This window comes from Numenius arquata, chromosome 4 (assembly GCF_964106895.1).
Source record: "Numenius arquata chromosome 4, bNumArq3.hap1.1, whole genome shotgun sequence".
Classification (NCBI taxonomy): domain Eukaryota; kingdom Metazoa; phylum Chordata; class Aves; order Charadriiformes; family Scolopacidae; genus Numenius; species Numenius arquata.
This window is the reverse complement of record NC_133579.1, coordinates 13,872,257-13,892,194: the sequence shown is the minus strand read 5'-3', so window position 1 is coordinate 13,892,194 and position 19,938 is coordinate 13,872,257. Positions and strand designations below refer to the sequence as shown.

General features: G+C 39.4%; 1 protein-coding gene across 1 annotated transcript in view; it reads right to left on the bottom strand.

Annotated features, from left to right (window-relative positions):
• PRKDC (protein kinase, DNA-activated, catalytic subunit) overlaps window positions 1-19,388 on the bottom strand; it is an 86,009-nt gene extending 66,621 nt beyond the window's left edge. Inside the window, exons 1-23 of the mRNA XM_074146943.1 lie at window positions 19,183-19,388; window positions 18,012-18,088; window positions 17,809-17,901; window positions 16,829-16,903; window positions 15,738-15,846; window positions 14,034-14,146; window positions 13,286-13,385; window positions 12,135-12,190; window positions 12,013-12,043; window positions 10,844-11,001; window positions 10,472-10,618; window positions 9,267-9,431; window positions 8,273-8,441; window positions 7,146-7,195; window positions 6,405-6,542; window positions 5,960-6,109; window positions 5,385-5,500; window positions 4,514-4,673; window positions 3,272-3,358; window positions 2,778-2,897; window positions 2,251-2,410; window positions 1,706-1,812; window positions 560-650 (exon numbers count right to left, since the gene is read on the bottom strand). Of these exons, the coding sequence (XP_074003044.1) occupies window positions 560-650; window positions 1,706-1,812; window positions 2,251-2,410; window positions 2,778-2,897; window positions 3,272-3,358; window positions 4,514-4,673; window positions 5,385-5,500; window positions 5,960-6,109; window positions 6,405-6,542; window positions 7,146-7,195; window positions 8,273-8,441; window positions 9,267-9,431; window positions 10,472-10,618; window positions 10,844-11,001; window positions 12,013-12,043; window positions 12,135-12,190; window positions 13,286-13,385; window positions 14,034-14,146; window positions 15,738-15,846; window positions 16,829-16,903; window positions 17,809-17,901; window positions 18,012-18,088; window positions 19,183-19,324 (2,614 nt within the window). The 5' untranslated portion in view covers window positions 19,325-19,388. The remainder of the gene's footprint in view (window positions 1-559; window positions 651-1,705; window positions 1,813-2,250; window positions 2,411-2,777; window positions 2,898-3,271; window positions 3,359-4,513; window positions 4,674-5,384; window positions 5,501-5,959; window positions 6,110-6,404; window positions 6,543-7,145; window positions 7,196-8,272; window positions 8,442-9,266; window positions 9,432-10,471; window positions 10,619-10,843; window positions 11,002-12,012; window positions 12,044-12,134; window positions 12,191-13,285; window positions 13,386-14,033; window positions 14,147-15,737; window positions 15,847-16,828; window positions 16,904-17,808; window positions 17,902-18,011; window positions 18,089-19,182) is intronic.
• Window positions 19,389-19,938: the final 550 nt, after the last annotated feature.

Here is a 19,938-nt window from a genome sequence, read left to right as displayed (position 1 = left end):
TTTTTTTTTTTTTTTGGAGGAGGCACTCAAATGGAGCTGTACTACCTGGACGTACTAAAGGCATGGTGCACCTTAAACCTTAAACTCACAAATAAAGAAGTAAGCTTACTGAGGCTTACACGATTCACAGGCTGCAGTTCTGCAAAACTGGATTAAGTGAGAATTGTAGTAAAAGGTGGAAAATTGTAGTAAAAAGCCTGAAACAAGCACCGAAGAATTACAAACTGGGGCAAAGTTTTAAAATGGCTTTGCAGCCAGAGGGAGAAGGAGGGGGGAATAAATAAAACCATATACACAAATGCATATAATTTTTTGCCTTAAACAGAGGTTTTCTACACATTTCCTGCGTTCCATAATAAGTTAGTGAATACTTTGCTCTCCTAAACTCCAGAAATGAATAAAAGCGATTTTTGTTGAATCAAGAGCAACAAAAAGATAGCTTTCCTTTAAAAGCTCATACATTCTCATGAAGTGACGTTGAGACCTCACTGTAAATCAACTTTCAAGAGGGACAGCAGAGGCATGTAAATATTTCTATTTACACTGACAGGACACTCACCTGTAATTAAGCTGTGGTTGATCTGCCCTCCCAAAGATCCAAGAAGGCGTGCCACTCTGGTCCTTACTGCTTCCAAGGAGGGACTGTCATCCTAAACAATTCAACAGATTTCTATTAGTGAAGGAAGAGTTACTTCTATATAGAAGTAACTTGGTTTACATAGTAAATGAAGGCTTTACAGCTCTTGTTAACATGTGAATGAACAAGATAAAATGAAGAAACTGTGGGGAAGAACTGCATCAAACAAGACAACAGTTTTGGTTCAATGTGCAAAAGAGGGAAAGACTTGAAAGCACTTTCATCGCATTTTAAGGACTTTCAATTGCCGTTTCCCAAGTAAAGGCTAAAATTTTATCATCGCAGGTAACAAATACCTATAGGATAACATAATAGTCTGAAAACTAGAGAGAAATCTGAAGTAAAAATTACTCTTTTCATTTGCTTTGATCCCAGAACTTGAAGTCTAGTTCCTGTATCTATATGTAAGCAGCCAACCAATTTTCATAAGCAGCCTGTATGGGATGTAAAATTTACTCATTTTGTTCAAAGATCACTAGGTTGGAAAGAGGTTTTTTTATATATATATATATATACACACACACACATATATATATGAGTAACCATTAGTTTCACACCTGAAAAAGATTTATTCCAAGTCAGTTTGCACACTAGAATATACAAATAAAACTACACTTATTTTGAGCTACTTGAGAAGCCACTGGTCAAAATAATCACTATGTTTGACTTCTAGGACTATGAACCTAACCACAAGATAATTTAAAAAAAAAAAAGTTACACTTTCACAAAATGGTATTTGCACACTGCACTACTGCTAAGCTGGGACCTGATTTTAGGTGTAGGAGTTAAATCTTTGTTTCTATAAAATATCAGTCTAGCAGTAATGCTGACTTGCAGGATTTCTTCAGCTCCTTTTCCCTGCTTCATTCCAATTCTCACCCCAGAATGTGACATCTTTCCAGCTGTGCTGATTTAAAAGCTTCTTGAGCCATGTTGCAGAATGGGATTCATTGAACCGATCTAAAGTAGAAATAACCCTCAGGAAAAAGGTACGTATGCAACAAAGGAAGAGAAACAGTGGGAAGTGATTAACTCACATTTAACTCTAAAAAGAAGCAGTGTTCTTACCAATGAAAAAGTCTTTGCTTTTCTTAAACGCTGTATGACAACTTTATTATATCCCTTCTGGGCTGCTCGAGAAAGTTTCCTTACTTCCCAATTATTCTGGGATTCAGCTGATGAACAAAAAAAAAAAATTGCATATTAATATTAGTACCTGCACCTCATGGACTTACTCATACCTTCCTTAAAAAAAACCACCCTGGTTTTGCCCATTTTTGTTTTTAAGACGTGACAATTATTCTTTCACTTAAAATCTTTATTAAGGAAAGTAAGTCTCTATTAGTGAAAACTAAGCTGATTTACGGATACAAAGGACTAATCACAGACAAGTGGCATGTGAAATGGCTACAATTAGCGATTGTTCAGCAGCAGCCAGCAAATCACAGTTTAAGAAAAAGGTAAATTTTGGGGTGTAAGAGAAGTTATAGTGTTCCAACCACAGGAAGCACACAATATAGACAAAAATTATGTCACATTCATATTTCTAGACATAACTATAAAAAACTTATTTTCCTCTCCCTCAAGACTAACAATTTTTTGCCTGTATGTACCTGTAGATGTAGAGCTTTTCAAATAACCATCAAGAAGAGGCAGAACATCCTTGTAGTAAGGTTGCATTATATGTCTGGGGATGTGAGCTGACCAGTCTTCCAGAGCGTCCAGTCCCAGATCAGCCATTGGGGTACAGCTGAGGCCCAGCTTAAATGCATTCTATGTGCCAAAGAGAAAACTATCAGTCTTTCATTTTTATTGACTACTGTTATTTAAAGGTAAAAAAAAACACAACATATTTGAAAGCTTTCAACATACAATACATCTTCATTCTTAATAGCGTGTCTGCTTAACATCTCACTCAAGATCAGCACCGAAGATACATATTATATTGCAACACAGGCACTAACAGAGCCGGCTTAGTACAAAAGCAAATTCTAACAACTTACTCGTTTATCCAAAATATCAAATAATTTGCATTCTATCTCACTGAAGGCTTGCTCAACAGTTGACTAACTTTGCACAGAATTTTTGTACGTGTTTTTTCAAAGAAGAAAAGCGTTAGCTGTACATCACTTTGACCCACCTGCAGTGCGGGTATATAAGCTTTGATATCAAGCATGATGATGTCATGTGGTAAAGAGAGCAAAAAACTCAGACAGGATGCCAACAACTCATCCTTATACTGTTTCATTTTTGCTGCAACCTGAAAATCAGATAAATAGGTCAAGAACAATCATAAACCTTTTAAGATCTTGATAGCTATGTCAATATCCATGTAAAATAAACAACTCAAAACTAATACTGGAATCTCAATCACCTGCAGACAGTTACCGGAAAGTATTTAATGTGCAATTAAATATTTATTTCTTGATTGTATGTGAATAGGTGACCAATACACCTCTTCTGACATTAAGTAAAAAACAGACAGAAAAAGATCATAAACCCCCACTATGTTGCATAATACAAAGAGCTGGAATATTTCTATCATATATGTAAGATTTCTCAGAAGATATAACTTTGATTGAGTCATGTATGCTTACATTCAATCTAAGAAAAACAGCCAGCAAAATCACTTACCTCTTTTCCAAACTTTACAAACAGGGCAAAACAAGACCTCTTTTCTGGGTCTTCAGGACATTTTCCAAGACTCCTTGGACCGACACCCTACCAAACAGAAAACATAAGTCAACAGTATTAAAAAATGTAGTACACAGTATGAATATGAAGCAGAAGGTTAACTCAATATATACAACACTGCTTCCCATCAGCAGGTGGGTGTTCAGCCATCCCCAGGAAAGCAGGGCCCCACCACGTGTAGTAGTTACTTGGGAAGACAAGCACCGTAACTCCGAATGTCCCCTCCTTTCTTCTTCTTCCCCTGGCTTTACATACTGAGCATGATGTCGTATGGTATGGAAAAGCCCTTTGGTAGTTGGTGTCAGCTGTACAGGTTTTGTCCCCTCCCAACTTCTTGTGCCCTCCCAGCCTGCTCACTGGCAGAGCGGTATGAGGAGCAGAAAAGACCTTGATTTCTTAGCAACAACCCAAAACATCAGTGTTTTACCAACACTATTTTCATTCCAAATCCAAAACATAGCACTCTCAGCTGCTAGTAAGAAAGTCAACTTCAACTCAGCTGAAACCACACCTCCCATCTAGCAAACTATGAAAGAAAAAAGAAAAAAAAAGTCCCTAACAGTGGATATCCATGTGGCAAGAATGCTGGTGGAGTAAGAAAAGGGCAATTCACAACAACATTTACAGTACAAGCATCTACACCAATGAGTTCCCAAATTTTCTTCATTTGGTGCCATCAACAGCAGTGGCGGGGACCGTTCCGGGCTCTGTGGTGGGCTTCACACATGATAGGATGAAGCACCACCACTTTACAATAGCTTTCATACTGCAGATGGTGCATCCTATTTCCTGTGGAAATCAATGACTAGAACACAAGTATACCCCAGAAGTTGAGTAATTAACCCATACATGTCTCTGCTGATCTAGCTAGATTGTTTCTGATACCCAAGCTATCTTCTGTACCGTCTGCACTGCAAAGATTCCCATCCTTCTGTTTACTCAGCTCAGGAACTTGGAAAGAGCATTACACATGGACAGTGTCTCTCCAGAAACTTGGCTTCTAGTCTAAACGTTGACTTTCTATGTGCTTGTAACTACAGAGGCATAGGATGCTACAAACATTTGAAACAACTTGGTTTCAAATATCAATGATATATTTTCCATAGTGCACAAAATACTACATATAAAGAACTGCATCATTAATGCAACATGTTACCCCTCCATTGGGAAAAAAGATCTTACCTCAAAGTACTTTATTTTCTTGGCAATTTTCATTGTAACAGAAAGCAGCTTGTAGAATCCACTAATAAGAGGTAGTCTTGTTGAATGTATAACAAGCTCATAACCAAAGGAATATACCCAAGGGCTAAAGTATTCAACATGCTTCTCTGGAAGTATCTCTCTAAAACATAAAGGGGGGTGGGAATTAAAAAAAAAAAAAAACAAAAAAGAAAAAAGAAACTGAATAATTTTTTTTTCCTCCAAATTTTCAAGTCAGTACAAGAAAAAGTATTGCTACATCAGAGTAGCTCCACAGACAATGAGGGAATAATTACATGCTGCCTTCTGAGACAAGCATGGGAAGATTCTGATTTTGCTTTACAGTGCAAAGCCATTTCTCTTCCTCACTACATCTCATTATTAAATTTATACAAACACACATACTCACATAGCACATTTAATTACCGGGACTGCAGTACTGCTAGAGAAAATCAACTGGAACTCCACAGGCAAACAATGCTGTACCTTTCACTTAATGCCCCATGCTACTTTATGAAGACTGTATTTCTGGTCTCTGAAGTATTTTGTACGTATGGCCAGTATAATACTAAAAGTTACAACATATACCGAAAGCCAATTACACGTTACAAATAACGAATTACTTGCTTCCTGTGAACTGTAAAAAGAACTGAGCTGTCTAGGATGGGCTAGGATGTTTTTACCTATGACCCAGATGTCTGAAACACACTTACTGTCTCCCTGCTAATCACCTTGTGCATTCTGAAATATGGTGTATCATCATAAGTCAGAAACAGGCATCTTAAATCAATCTCACTTTAAATTTCTTCTAACCATCTTGAAACTTCCAAACTACATAAAAACACATTAATACCTGCAGAATTCCACTAGATTTATAAAGGCAATAAAGTCTGTTGGCTTCGTTGGCTGAAGGTTTGAAGCAGGGTCAGAAGTAGGACCAACCAAAACACTGTCAGTTTCATTTTCATCCTGAAAATAAATATTGAAGCAAGAACACTAGATCTGTGACAACACAGAAAGCATTTAGACCTTCTTTCCAAATAAACAGAGCCTCCTCCTCTTTTTCTAGCTGCTACTAGCTAGTCTGACACAGACAAATGACTAACTGACACATCAGTACTTCAAAGAAATAATATGGGATGCTTGGTCATAAGGAAAAAGCAACTAGAAAAATGAAAACCACTAGATACCAGATCGATAGTAGTTCATAGATCACAGGTTCTATGAACTTCTTCCAATTCTGATGTTCCCACCTCCTAACACTGCAATGCAATATTCAGAAATATGAAGTAAAATGTTTTGACTAGTATGGAGGTTACTTAAAGAATACTACAAGGAGGTATATAAGCATAATGAAAACAAAACAGGGAATGCTATTTTGGTTTCTCTACAACAGCAGAAACTAATGGACAAGTCATCAGGTCTCACCTGTTCATTAACATCCAGTTTCTGAACAGTCAGGTCCAACTTCTCAATAATCTTCAAAATAGATTTTATAAATTCATCGTACAGCAAGTGATTCAATGACTGCAGTGGTGAATTTGCAGTAAGAAGGTTTTCATCTTCAAAGCCACATTCCTTTATATGAGGAAAAAGTTCACATTTCAAAATTTCAATGAATTTTCTTGAATTTACAATTTCTTGACTTTACAAACCAAATTTGAATGATTCAGAGAACTCAATTTTAGACATTACTCAGATATGGAAGCCTAAATTCACCCATGTTTAATTAATTTATTAGCCACAAATTCCAACTAAATCCAGGAAACAGTTGTTCTACAGCATGACGTGGAAAAAGTCTAGGGTTAGAGAAGCAGTGATAAGACCCAGAATTACCTTTCCTTTTGTATTCCCATGTTAACTATGCTTTTACCTTCATTGTGTCACAGTTCAGTAGAGTTCTAAAGAGATACAGGTAGTCCTTATATGTTGGTACTTTCCATCTCCCTGTCCCAACCTCTCCAGCTTCACGTGAGTCTTCCGATCCAGAGGTTTCTTTTCCAAAAAAATCCTGAAAGGGCACAATATTTTTCAGAAACACTGCATATGTACCACCTGACTCAAGACAAAAACAATATAAAATTTCTTCTGCAAGTAGAAACAGGAAATGTTTAGCTTTCTCATTTAAACAATCCAAAAAGAGCACAAAACAAACAGGTCCTTTCAAAAATCTCTAAAGCTCTTCTCCTTCCAGCAGTCAGTTATTTGAGAAACTCTATAGTTACCTGCTGCACAGGATTAAAGCTTTAAAAATCCTCCCTTAACACAAACATTCAGGAAAACTTTTAAAGTGTCCAAAATTTGTTAACCTGTAAGAACGCTAGGTAACCTTAAGTACAACCTACTTTGCTACAGATAACCTGAGCAAACAAGAACTGCAGAGAACAAAAGTTTATTTCCTGTTATTTCTTTCATTCAGTACAAGAGGCACATCCTCATTATGTTGAGCAGATGCAGGGACCAGAGACTAATAACAACTGAACCACAATTCAAAATGGATGGCACTGGTTTTGCTTCTTTGGGTCTTCCTCTGTTTACTGGGCTAGATCTTCAAGAACTGGAATGTACACTTTAGGATCTAGATGAAATAAATACGCTTAGACAGTTATTTTACCTTTGAAAACGTGATTGGCTTGGAGAAGATTCTGATTAATCCCTGATGCACTGAAATGAAAAAAACAAAACTGCTTGAACAGACTTAAAAAGGCACAGCATCCATATCACTCATTACCTTAGCAATTAATTAAATCAGTCTTCTATTTTCTACATTCTGTCATGATGAGGGAGAGGCAAAAGGACACTTGTTCCTTAAGGACACGTATAGCCAGAACCAGAGCCATAACTAGGATGTTTCACAAGGAACCAATTTTGAACTTGCTTCTTACTCCTGTTTTTCAGTACTGCTTTGATTTTTTCCTGAGTCTGAATGCAGTGATGACCAAGGCAGGGTCCATATTGAAAAAGGCAACAACTCCCAGCTACTCTAAGACAAGGACTTAGGCTCTCCATTCCGGCATGGTGCCTGGATGCACCACATCCCAAATCAAGAACATGGAAAACAATGAAAATGCCACAGTAACAGAGAAAAGTCACTGTAAATCATAAAAAGAAATTAAAAATTATTGTAATTATAATAATTTTTTATAATAATAATAAAAATTATTATAATGATTTTAATGAAATTTCAGCATGCTGGAAGCTACTAGAACTGTCAGCTACCAATGCTGACATATTCATTGCTACACTCGCAGGACTGTATCTGACTAACCACATAGTAAAAATGAAAATTCCAAATATGCACAAGTTCCAGAGCATAAAAAGATTGCCTTTCTAATAGAGATGACACTCACCTTACTTTCTGTGAATATTTTGGAGGGGTAACTGAACAGATTTTTATATGGTTTTCTGTGAAACTCCCTTCTCCCCGCAATGCTTTAGAGCATGAATTCAAGTCTTATGTTTAAACAGATTATCACAAAATATATTCTCCTGCCCTTGATCATAGCCATTCCGTGATCCAAAACAGTTGTTGAATGTATTCCTTAAGTGTTTTAACAGTGGATATTGAAAAAAAATCACACAGTGAGAATCCTAAACCTCCATTATTAGAGGATGGGAAATGCTTCATTTTTGATCCCAAATGGATACTCCACAAATCTCTCTTAGAGCCAGTTAATAAATTTAAGAAAAAAAAAAAATCCAAACCAAAAAACCACAACAAAGTTAGTATCACAGACTCACCCACAGTGCTAATAAAACTCCATAGAACTGGACCTTTTCCTGAGAGGGCTAGAAATACCTTTACTATAGATTTGCAACAGACTAACTGCATTTTTTCACTGTATTGTGGAAAGTTATTGATCTGCAGCACAACTAGATGTTCAAGAACTGGAGTGTAAACTTCAGGAATCTAGAAGAAATAAAAACAACACACCCATCATGCAAGGACAATGATAATAACTCAGCATCAATGTCAAGAATTATGCTAAATTATTTCAGCAAGGTACTTTGCTGGTACATTATGACCTGCTCTGAGAACAATAAAAGACTTAACAAGTGAATTCATCATAGATACAAAAAAAAAAAAACCCAACCCAAACCAAACAAACAGAATAAGAAAGTTTCCTGGAACACATTATGGAAAGTAGCTCCTGAATAGATTAGTGCTTCAGTGGAACCAGTCTTAAGGTTATTGGAAAAGCACCAATTTAATTAATAATAATACAGCAGTATAATCTGTTCATTCTCAACAATCTGAATACAGAACATAAGTGAAAGTCTCTTCTCTGCCCCAAACTTACTTCCTAGCTCCAGTTAGGATCCAGAATGCCCTCATTACAGACAGCATAGAGGAAAATCAAAGCATCGGCCTGAGAGAATATACTACGTCTCAGTATCAAAAGGAAAAACAGCAATACAGTAGTATAAATCACATAAAGAGAAGGGTAAAGCTAGATCCAAATAAACAGCTTCACCTAAAATAAATAAAAATGTATTCACGTTTGGCTATTGTGGTTTTCATTACAATGCACTGTAGTATTTTATTTAGTATATTCTGTGCATTTTCTTTATTCAAATCAAATCCCGGTATTCTTCCCATCCCCTAGGAGATAAATGTCATCATATTTCAGATAAAGAAACACCTTTTATCACAGGTAAGTTCAGAGCTACTACCTCCTTATATATCCATAGCTGCATTAAAAAAACAGACTGGTACTTTAAGCACTCCACTTACTGTATCTATATGGAATATCACACTTGCGATGGACTGGAGGAAACTTGGTAGCTGGTACAGATGGTCATCTATTGTTTCTGCTTCTGTCAGGTACATTTGCTTACAACGCTGAAGGAGCTCAACATACATGTCGTCAACATCCTTAGAATGTATAGCTTTACAGGGCTTACAGAGAAAAAAAATAATAATACTGATTTAGCAACTTTGTACAGTCAAGCAAACACACGCTGTAGCACTAAAACCCAGCCAAGTCTTCACTGAATCACAATAATCTTTTATAACCTTTTAAATCTTGACAGGAACTCAATACATCTTAATAAACTGACTAAACTAAGAATTCTACTTGCTACATGTATGAGAAACATAGTACCTGCAATGAACTAAAATAATAGTTTACTGGTGCAGTATAATTTACTGTAAGAATACTTGAACTTTCAGTAACACGATTTCAAATCCAGTCTGAAAAGCATAGAGTTTGGCTATAAAAATATCTTAAATATGTCATTATGGTTGCTAATATTCACTTATATTTTGACCTAGCTGCATTAAGGTTGTAAGTGGCTTACCTTAATGTGGTTTAACTAATTATCATTCACATGCTACTACTATTTATAATATTTAACCCAGCAGCAGCCCAAATTCTGAACTTTCATAGTGCTGGGATCTGTAGAAACATATATAAGCATGGTTTTGTTGTGTTTGTTGTTTTTTTTTTTTAATTTGCACTTCTTTCACAATTTACCTCCAAGTGTCCTGCAATGAACAGTGCATTTTGGCTGTTCTGCTTGAGATTCCTGCTCTGTAGGAAACACATCTGAACTGCTTCCAGAGCAGAGGTGGCCTGGATTCTACCATCTAAATTCAGACAGAACTAACGACGTATTGTCTGTACCTAAGCAATTAAGAACAACTTTGTGACAGCTGTACATGAAGCCCCTGGTTTTCCACTTCAGAACTAGTAGACAAGCACAAGTAACCAAAATCCTCAATTCTGCAAGTGCTCCCACTACATTCATTATGTGTTTTAATAATTTTCAACCACAACGTATTTTACAGTGTGGCTAATTAAGTTCAACACATAATCCAGAAACAGGAGCATTCTCTAGATAACAAGCTATGTAAATTTGTAAAATGAATGGTATACGAATCCTAGCTTTAAATCCATTCAGCATGCTGCTTTATCAGAATAAGTTTCCTGCACGTACTGCTGCAAAAAGCCCGTATCCACGAATGGCAATGGACAACTCTTTGCTGCTCGAATCCATTCTTCTGATGATTCCATAGAACTGCTCCATGAAGAACTGCAACTTGCTCTTGTGCAGCTCGGCATCTTTAGCTACCATCAAAGAAATCTGTAAAGAAAATACAAAAAAATTCAACATTTCCAGAAACATGAAAAAAGCCACAAAAAATTGCAGTAAGTCTTAAAAAAATACCTAGCTGGTAATACAAAGCACTTCAAACAAAGTAATTATTTATTAAACAGATTCACTAAACTTCCAAGCATCAAATATTCCCACTATTTCAAGAAATTTGACTTTGCTTTAGTCTCAGAGATCCCAGTGAAGTCACAATACCTGCTTAAGGAATGAATCCAGTGCAGAATGACTGGCTTTCTTCAGCTCCTGATTTGCGTGGCCGCACCATTTACACATTGCTTCAAAGAGGGAGACATAGTTGTCCAGGAGCAAGGTACCAAACTGAGCAGCGTGCCAGCTGAACAACTGTAAGCCAGCTACAATTTAAAACCAATTCTCATTAAAACCCAGACTCTCATTCCATTTTCCAAAACCAGATCAGACTATAAAAGGATACATTAGGACTTTAGGTAAGTCTACATACCATGACTGGAAGGTATAAAATGTTTTCTTCTAGCCAGTACAGTGTCAGTATCGAAATATCAAGAACTTAAGCATAAAAACAACCCTCCAAAACGATCTTTTTTAATGTACACCACCATGGAAAACACAGCTGTGTTCTGAAGTAATTTATATTAACAGTGAAAAAGAAAGGGACACTACTGGTTACTAATAATACTACTCAATCACACAATGCACCAGGATTTGGTTTCCATGGTCAGGACATACGCCCAAATCCCCTCCTCCACCAAACCGCAATGCAGACAAATTAAGCTCAGACCACAGGTAATTTCACAAACCCAAATATAAGCATAAATGGAATGTCAAGATCCATAATGGCTATTGTTTTTTGGCAGACTATCTTTAAAGAGGGTTTTACCTTGCACAGTTGCCATAGGCCTAGTACCCAAACCTTGAGCATTTTTGCAATCTGTGTATAAGCCACTCACATTTCACAGGCCAATTTCTCATTCTCTTCATGAACTTAATTAGTTTGAAATTTCCTCCTCCTCCTTCCACTGAAACTCCCCTTCTCTTTCTATTTTTTCCTTTAACCCAATCCACCATCTTCTCTTTTTTCCTAATTTGCTACATTCCTCTTATTTCAACTCCTACCACAATTCCCTACTCATACCAGGGTTTTGTACTACTGCAGAGGGGCAAATGGCATGAAGTGCAATGCTGCTGTTCATAAACTGATTAGACCTTTCCTAGTTTAACCAAATACACGTTTAATTCTTTAGATTCCAACTTAAAGTACACCAGTTTTGCCCAATCAGCTTAGAAGACAGAAGACAGCCAGTAGAGAATAAACAACTCCAGAGAGAAGACACCATTGTATGTATGGTATCCACCTCAGCAAAAACTGAAATAATTTACAATCTTACCTAGATGTACTGCGTATCGCTTCTGATCAACCTGTAATATCAGAAAAGGTTTGTCATATGTGATTTATTCTTCATCAGGGATAATTCATTTATGCAGAACAATTAACACGTGGCAATTTTACCTGTGGGTTGATTGCCTTCATTGCAAAATCAAAAATCTCCTTTGCAGTCTGAGGATCTGTGAAACAATCCAATAATGAATATTTCATTATTGACACACAAGGGGTAGAGTGAAGACAAAGATGTTTTTATCCAAAGCTTGGTATGAAGAAGCAATATTGGAAAGCCTTACAAGTCTCATTTTAAGAGATGCTTTTTCCTGAAATACTTTTAAATTTGAAAAAAAATGTACATTCATTGACGTTTCTGAACACCCATGTTTTACCAGACATGTCTCTTCTAAGGGAAACACATCTCTGTATAATACAAACGGCATTCCAGCTTCATTGTGGCTTCACAGCTGCCCAATCTCTGGTTAGAAAACAGCACTTCAAACATTTACGTACAGAAACACATTAATGAAGCCACTCCGCATGAAGGCAGACTATGAGGACCAAGTAATTGGACAGGCCCTGCTTTTGCATAAACCATCCAGCAGTGAGGAAATTTTCATTCCGAGTTCACAGCAAGAAATGGTGCTGCTTGCCGGCCGTGTAATGATTAAAATATAGAATCATAGAATTGTCTAGGTTGGAAGGGACCTTTAAGATCTACTCCAACCATCAACCTAACTCTGATAAAAAAACCCCATCACTAAACCATGTCACTAATCACTATACCATGTCACTAATCACTATGTCAACCCATCTTCTGAATACCTCCAGGGATGGTGCCTCAACCACCTCCCTGGGCAGCCCATCCCAATGCTTAATAACCCTTTCAGTGTAAAAATTTTTCCTAATATCCAATCTGAACCTCCCTGGCACAACTTGAGGCCATTTCCTCTTGTCCTATCACTTGTTACTTGGGAGAAGAGACCGACCCCTGCCTCTCTACAACCTCCTTTCAGGCAGTTGTAGAGAGCAATAAGGTCTCCCCTCAGCCTCCTTTTCTCCAGGCTGAACAACCCCAGCTCCCTCAGCCTCTCCTCATAAGAATTACTCTCCAGACCCCTCACCAGCTTCGTTGCCCTTCTCTGGACCCACTCCAGCACCTCAATGTCTTTTTTATGGTAAGGGGCACAAAACTGGACACAGTACTCAAGGTGGGGCCTCACCAGTGCCGAGTTTATATCGAACTGTATAACTGTCTTTCACATAGGAAAAGAACACACCTTCCTCCACAGACTTGGTAAAGTTGTACATGAGCGCAGTCAGTCCCCTCAGACATCCTGCTACAACTGGCAGCTTGGGTACCCTTGTAGTTGATGTCATCTAAAAAAAAGTTGGAATTGAAAAAAATATTATGCTCAAGCTAAGATAAATTCACAACAAGGCTTCCCAGTTCCTAGAAGTGTAGATAAAATAACACATTCCAACTTAATACAATGATGTCAGCACCCACCTCTGTGAACACAAGTCCAGGTATCACTTGGGAGGGAGTTTAACTACAGAAGCATAAGAAGTCCTTTGAAATTCATGAAATGTGATCCACCAAGACCAACCACAGCAAAATTTAGATGGCACACACTGTCTTAAAAGCACAGAATACATGAAAGCACAGTTCAGCAGAACTGTTATCTGAAGTGGAAGGATTTTGCAGCTAGTAGAGACCAAAACAGAAACTCCCTGTGCGTGGCAATATAACTTTTCTTGGGTGCTACTGCAATGATCATAACGTGCCATCTTTTCTCACAGTAAATTGGTTAACTCGCTGTCACGGATGGCCTTGGATTTTTACTTTGAAATCTTCTCAGAACCAGAGAATACAATCTTTAACAGATCTTAAGGAAGCATTTATGATTGTCCAGTTAGATCCCTACAAATTGCACTGGTTACAACAGTATTCCAACATACAGCGCTCCACACACAGGGAAAAAAAACAAAGCAATACAAGAGTCAGAAAAGAAATTCCAATCATACCTGTGTTTTAAGCTCTCCCAAATAAGCTCGGAAGAGTTTTTCAGAGTTGTTAATCATGTCACTAGGCTGGACCTCTCCCAAAACTCCCAAAAGCTCATAAATCTTCTCCAGTACTAGAAAGTAATTTAATATTATTATTAATTACTGAAATAATTACTTTGACATTTCCATTGCAATTCCTATGTAACTTGCAACCATGAGAACCCACCCTGATGGTTTAATTTTAATTGGTGACTAACATGTGGGAAAAACAGCCCTTTACTATGTACATGGACATAGAGAGGGAGGTGCTGAGCTCTCCTCCCTGGGATCCAGGGACAGGATCATAGGATCACAGAATGGTTAGAACTGGAAGGGACCTTGAAGATCATCGAGTTCCAACCCCCCTGCCATGGGCAGGGACACCTCCCACTAGACCAGGTTGCTCAAAGCCCCATCCAGCCTGGCCTTGAACACTTGCAGGGATGGGACACCTACAACTTCTCTGGGCAACCTGTTCCAGTGCCTCACCACCCTCACAGTAAAGAATTTCTTCCTAGTACCTAATCTAAATTTACCCTCTTTCAGTTTAAAACCATTACCCCTCGTCCTATGTACATACATATATCTATCTACATACTACGACATGATATGCACCCTCATCTCACATTAATAAGTTAAACACGTTTACTCTTTTTAAACGTGGCTTATAAAGCTGAATTAATAAAGGCCATGTCCACTGAGAAAGCATTTACCAATAATTCAGGCTTGCTGCTGGCCTTGAGGTTACGCTGGGTCTTTTAAGTACCATCTAGGTTAAGGCCAACAGCAGAAGTTTCTAGGCTTGAGTTCAGACTAAGGGGTCCCACGCAAGCACAGCAAGTTTTGTGAGGGCTCCACCTGCCAAGTGAAGATTTCAGCTAGAACTAGCCAAGCCGATCAAACTAGAGCTCATACTAGTATGCTTAACATCATAAATAGCATAATCAGGCAAGGCAGGAACAGATGAGCTCACATTAGGCATGACCAATGCAGGAACTATCACGCTAAAAGCACAGCTCTGAGGACAAAACTGGTCGGAGTTGGAATAGGGTTACAAAGAGCTTTAGCAACTGAGCAGAGGTTTACATGAATTTTGGCAGGGACCGGCAGCCTCTGCTTTTGATAAGAGCATCCACTGGAGGGACCAGGACTACCCTTAAGGCCCAAAGCTACAGAGGTATGTGTGTGTATAGTTATTAAACACGTATAAGAGTAACTTCAAAGGTTCAGCTACACCAGGTTAGCACAGAACCCGGAAAAAAAAAAGTAATATAAGAATCTAGCAAAGTTAAGTTGGTTAACAACAAGAAAGCTGGAATTACTTTCAGGATTTAGGCATTCAGGGACTAGTAACAGATTAGACAAACAAATACTCTTTCATGTTGGGAATCCTAAACCAGAGCTATGCTTAAGTTGAGTGTGATCTGCCACCACTAAATTCAAGTATATGATTTCTCCCGCACGTTAGCTCATACATATATACAATTCTGCTAAGAAACAGCTAACTGCATGGCTATGATCGGAAGACCTGAACAAATTTTACTACCCCTCAAACATGACAGCTACCATTTTTAAAGACACTTGTCATAGGAATGACAATTATACATTTCCATGGGGTATAATGTAATAAAAATTGAGTATGAATAAAACAGAGGACATTGACAGAAAAAAAATAAAGCCTACCTGTATCAGAAATTTTACTTTTTGTGGCAAGCTCCCCATAAAATTTATTAAATATCTCCCCAACTTTCATTTCTTCCATCAGACAGGAACGTCGTAAACTTTGCAGTAACTAAGAAAGATTAAAAAAAATGAAAACTTAGGAAAATCATTAATATCGCCACCGCAAACATGTTTGGTCTAAATAAAAACCACAGTTCATATGTGTAACTTCAGCTGAAGTATGCTACTCAATTACAGAGATTTAAGGTGACTGGTCCAGGAAAGAGTATTGGCATGAAATCTATTTTAACAAGAAACTACCTTCCTATATATATGTATAAATATAAAATTAGTCATTTCAAATTTATATATTAATATTATACATATAATATTATACATATTATATATAGATCACCTACATGAAAATTATACAGTCTAGTTATATATATATGTACGTAAAAACACCACAAGAGCACAGGCTTAGCAAGTCTGCAGTAGTCTTTATCATATTGTATTTCTCTCCCTGCTGTAATAAAGCCTATCCAATTCACAGATGAACAGGCTCAGAATAACTCAGAAGGGAGTTTTGCTTCTCATAAACAAAATTAAGTAGGCGCAAAAGCATATGCAAAACAAGGGTCTAATGCATTCTAAGGAAGCATATTATGAAATTACTGCCTCATATAGTAATATAACTTCTGAAAAAAAGCCCTTCTCCTCCTCTACGCTTTTCACCTACTGTGTATAATATATTATATTATAATATTATTACTAGTACATAATATTTTTAAGGTAAGAATATAATAGAACTGCAAAAATTCTCCTTAAAGAACCATAATAAACTGGGAGAGAGAAGATCTGCAACTACCCCCAAAACAACCACGTCTTGCTCTAGCAGATGAAGGAAATGACATGCTCACATTTAAGCAACCTACTGAAGGAATATCAAAAGACAATCTATTGTTAAGACATATCTCTTCCTAACACCTAAATATTACACAATTATTATTCTCTTGCTACTGCAGACTACAGATTTTCTGCACGATATAGCACAACTATAGTACTACAACAGTTTTTCTAGAAACAAGAGAGATTTATAAAATGCATTTTACCTTAATCAGAAGTTCCAGAGCTGGGATTTTACATTTTGCTGCCCTCTCTTTTGTATAAACAACAATACAAGTTTGCTAGATAGGAAAGAAAATGGAGATTATAATACTTTTAAGTAGAGCAGGGAATTCAAAGCTAACATTCATCTACCTCTTTAAAGTACCTGTTCCTAACAAGTTTCAGGCTTTTAACAAAGACAAAACCAATAAAAATATTCAGTTATGCAAGTGATTTCACTGACAACACTGCAGCACTATCTGACATAACAAATTCCAGCTCAAGCAAATAAAGTGCAGTTTCTGGAGGAAAAGGGCACACCGCAAATTTTCCACCTCTGTACTATCATCCCTTACAATACGTTGCTACTAATTGGAGATCAGAAAGTGCAGTGGTGCAGTCAAGCATTTCTATGCAAAGCAGTATTATTCAGCCATCTAGACTCAAGGAACCTCATGTTTAGAGGCAGTTTTCACCAATTTCCGTATACACTGCAAAACTCACAACTTTACAGGAAAAAATTTTAAAAATCAGTATTTAAAATTAACCATCACCTATAGAAACATTTAAAGTATTACACTTAAACTATGAATTTAGTCTGTATAAATTTAAAGTTATAACTATTACTTCAATATATTCAATATATTTCAATATATTATTTTGGGGGGTTGGACTAGATGATCTCCAGCCCCATATCATATCATTCTGTAATATCAATAACTTATTTTCAATAAATATCAATACCTATTACATTCTATAAAGAAGTTAATAAAATTAAGTCTATAGTTGAAGAAACAATTCCACTCTTCTCTGTTAATTACACTTTATATCAATCAAGTTATTTCAGCTCTAATAGGAACACGAGAGATAAGTAAGGCAGTGGGAGGTGCGAAGGATAGTTATGAATCTGTTACGGTATGAGACCCATCAGAATTGTTTCAACCATTCAGCAAAGACCTTTAGGAAATAATTTTCCTTTACCCACCTTAATATTACAGGCATAAGGATGAACTTTGTCACCAACTTTTTCCATAAAGACACAAAGAAACTTCAGTGCTTCTTCCCTGCAATCTCGAAACTAAGGTTAAAAAAAAAAAAAAGAAATTAGTTTTAACGCATATAACATAAGATGCTGTTCATATAGCACTAGTCCAACATTTCTTTAAAAATTAAAATTTACCAACTCACCTCCTCGATGCCGAGGGATCTGTGGATAAAGACGAGTAAGCCATGCTTTTGGGAGAACACCAGGGACAGGTGCAGTGCTGCAGGGAAGGGAACAAACCATCAGGGGTTGGTTTCCTTTCTAGAGCAGGCAGGGCTGCGCAGTATTCCACCCGCCACCTCATGCAAAGAATTCTTGACACCTTGGATGGTGTGGATGCTTGCCACCAGAAAAACCCATGCCTTAATGTGGGTGCTTCTAACCTCCCTGTGGACTCGGGCTCTGCGCCTCTGACATCGCGCAGGGACCTGCCCCTGCTCGGGGCCCAGGGAAAGATAACCTGGGGGCAGGCTGGCAGGAAGGGGCACACACTGAAGCATTTTTACTGAGGGAAATGGTTATGTGGGGCAACAGGCCATCTCTCCCCCGACAGCAACTTTTTCTGTTATGCCAGCAGCCCTCAGCTGTTGCATTCAGAACTGAGGGAGGGAGGTTAGAGCTGCCCCGCTGGACCAGAGACTTGGTGTGTGCCCCCCCCTCACGTTAACAAGCGCTCCCCAAACTGAGCAGTTCATAGAATAGTTTGGGTTGGAAGGGACATTTAAAGGTCATCCAGTCCAACTCCCCGGCAATGAGCAGGGACATCTTCAACTAGATCAGGTTGCTCGGAGCCCCGGCCATCCTGACCTTGAATGTTTCCAGGGATGGGGCATCTACCACCTCTCTGGGCAACCTGTGCCAGTGTTTCACCACCCTCACAGGAAAGAATTTCTTCCTTATATCTAACATAAAACTCTCCTCTTACAGTTTAAAACCATTACCCCCTCGTCCTACCGCTATGCTCCCTCATAAAGAGTCCCTCCCCACCTCTCCTATAGGCTCCCTTCGGGTACTGGAAGGCTGCTATAAGGTCTCCCCGGAGCCTTCTCTTCTCCAGGCTGAAGAGCCCCAACTCTCTCAGCCTGTCCTCATAAGAGAGGTGCCCCAGCCCCCTCATCATCTTCGTGACCCTCCGCTGGACTCGTTACAACAGGATTGGAGCTGTTTTAAAGACACCAGCGAGGTAACATCCGCCCCAGGCCTCGCTCGGAGCCCCTGAGGCCTCGCTCGGAGCCCCTGAGGCCTCCCCCCGCCCAGTCCCTCCCCCAGCCCCCGCCGCCACCCTCCGCGGCCGGGCCGGGCCCGAGGGCGCACCCTGCGCGCTGCGCGCTAGGCTGGTGAGGCAGGTCTCCCCCAGGCTGCGGAGGAGGCTGTAGCCGTGCAGGGCGGCGCCGGCGGCATCGCCGGACTGGAGGCAGCGGTGCAGCTGGAGCAGGCACTCCTGGACGCCGGCCATGCTGCCGCGGACCGGCACGGCAGCCGGCGGCACTGGGGGGAGGCGGAAGCGGTCGGGAAGGGCCCGCCCCGGGCAGGATCCAACACGGCCAGCCGGGGGAGGGGGGACACGCTGTGGCACCACTGCGAGAAACGCGGGTAGACCTCGGCCAGAGCATTCCGAGCAGAGGGGAACGGCACTATCGCCTCAGTGGCGGCGGCAGGGAAGAGGGTCTGGGGGCATTTGTCTGTCTATTGCCGCAGTACACGCACGTAGTTTCTCCCCCCTCCGCGGAGAATGGGCTGCTCCAACTCCCCACACCTCCCTGCCCGACCGCAGGACTAGTTTTGCCGCGAAACGCGGTCTGGTGCGGGCTGTTCCACTCTGGGCTGGGGGGGAATGTGCCATTGCCGGGGACAGTCTCCGTCCCGCAGCACACGGAGTGCCCGCGCTATACTGCTGCCCGTGCCGCGGCAGCGCGAGCAGACCACGACCCTCACCTCGGGGGTCCGGAGGGTTCATCCTCCATCCTCTTTCCCTTCTCCGTTCCTTCCCCCCCCTTCCTACATGAGTTGGGCGCTCCCGTTGCGATCGCCCCTACCCATTGGCCAGAAAGCCCGCGAGAGCGCGCGAAC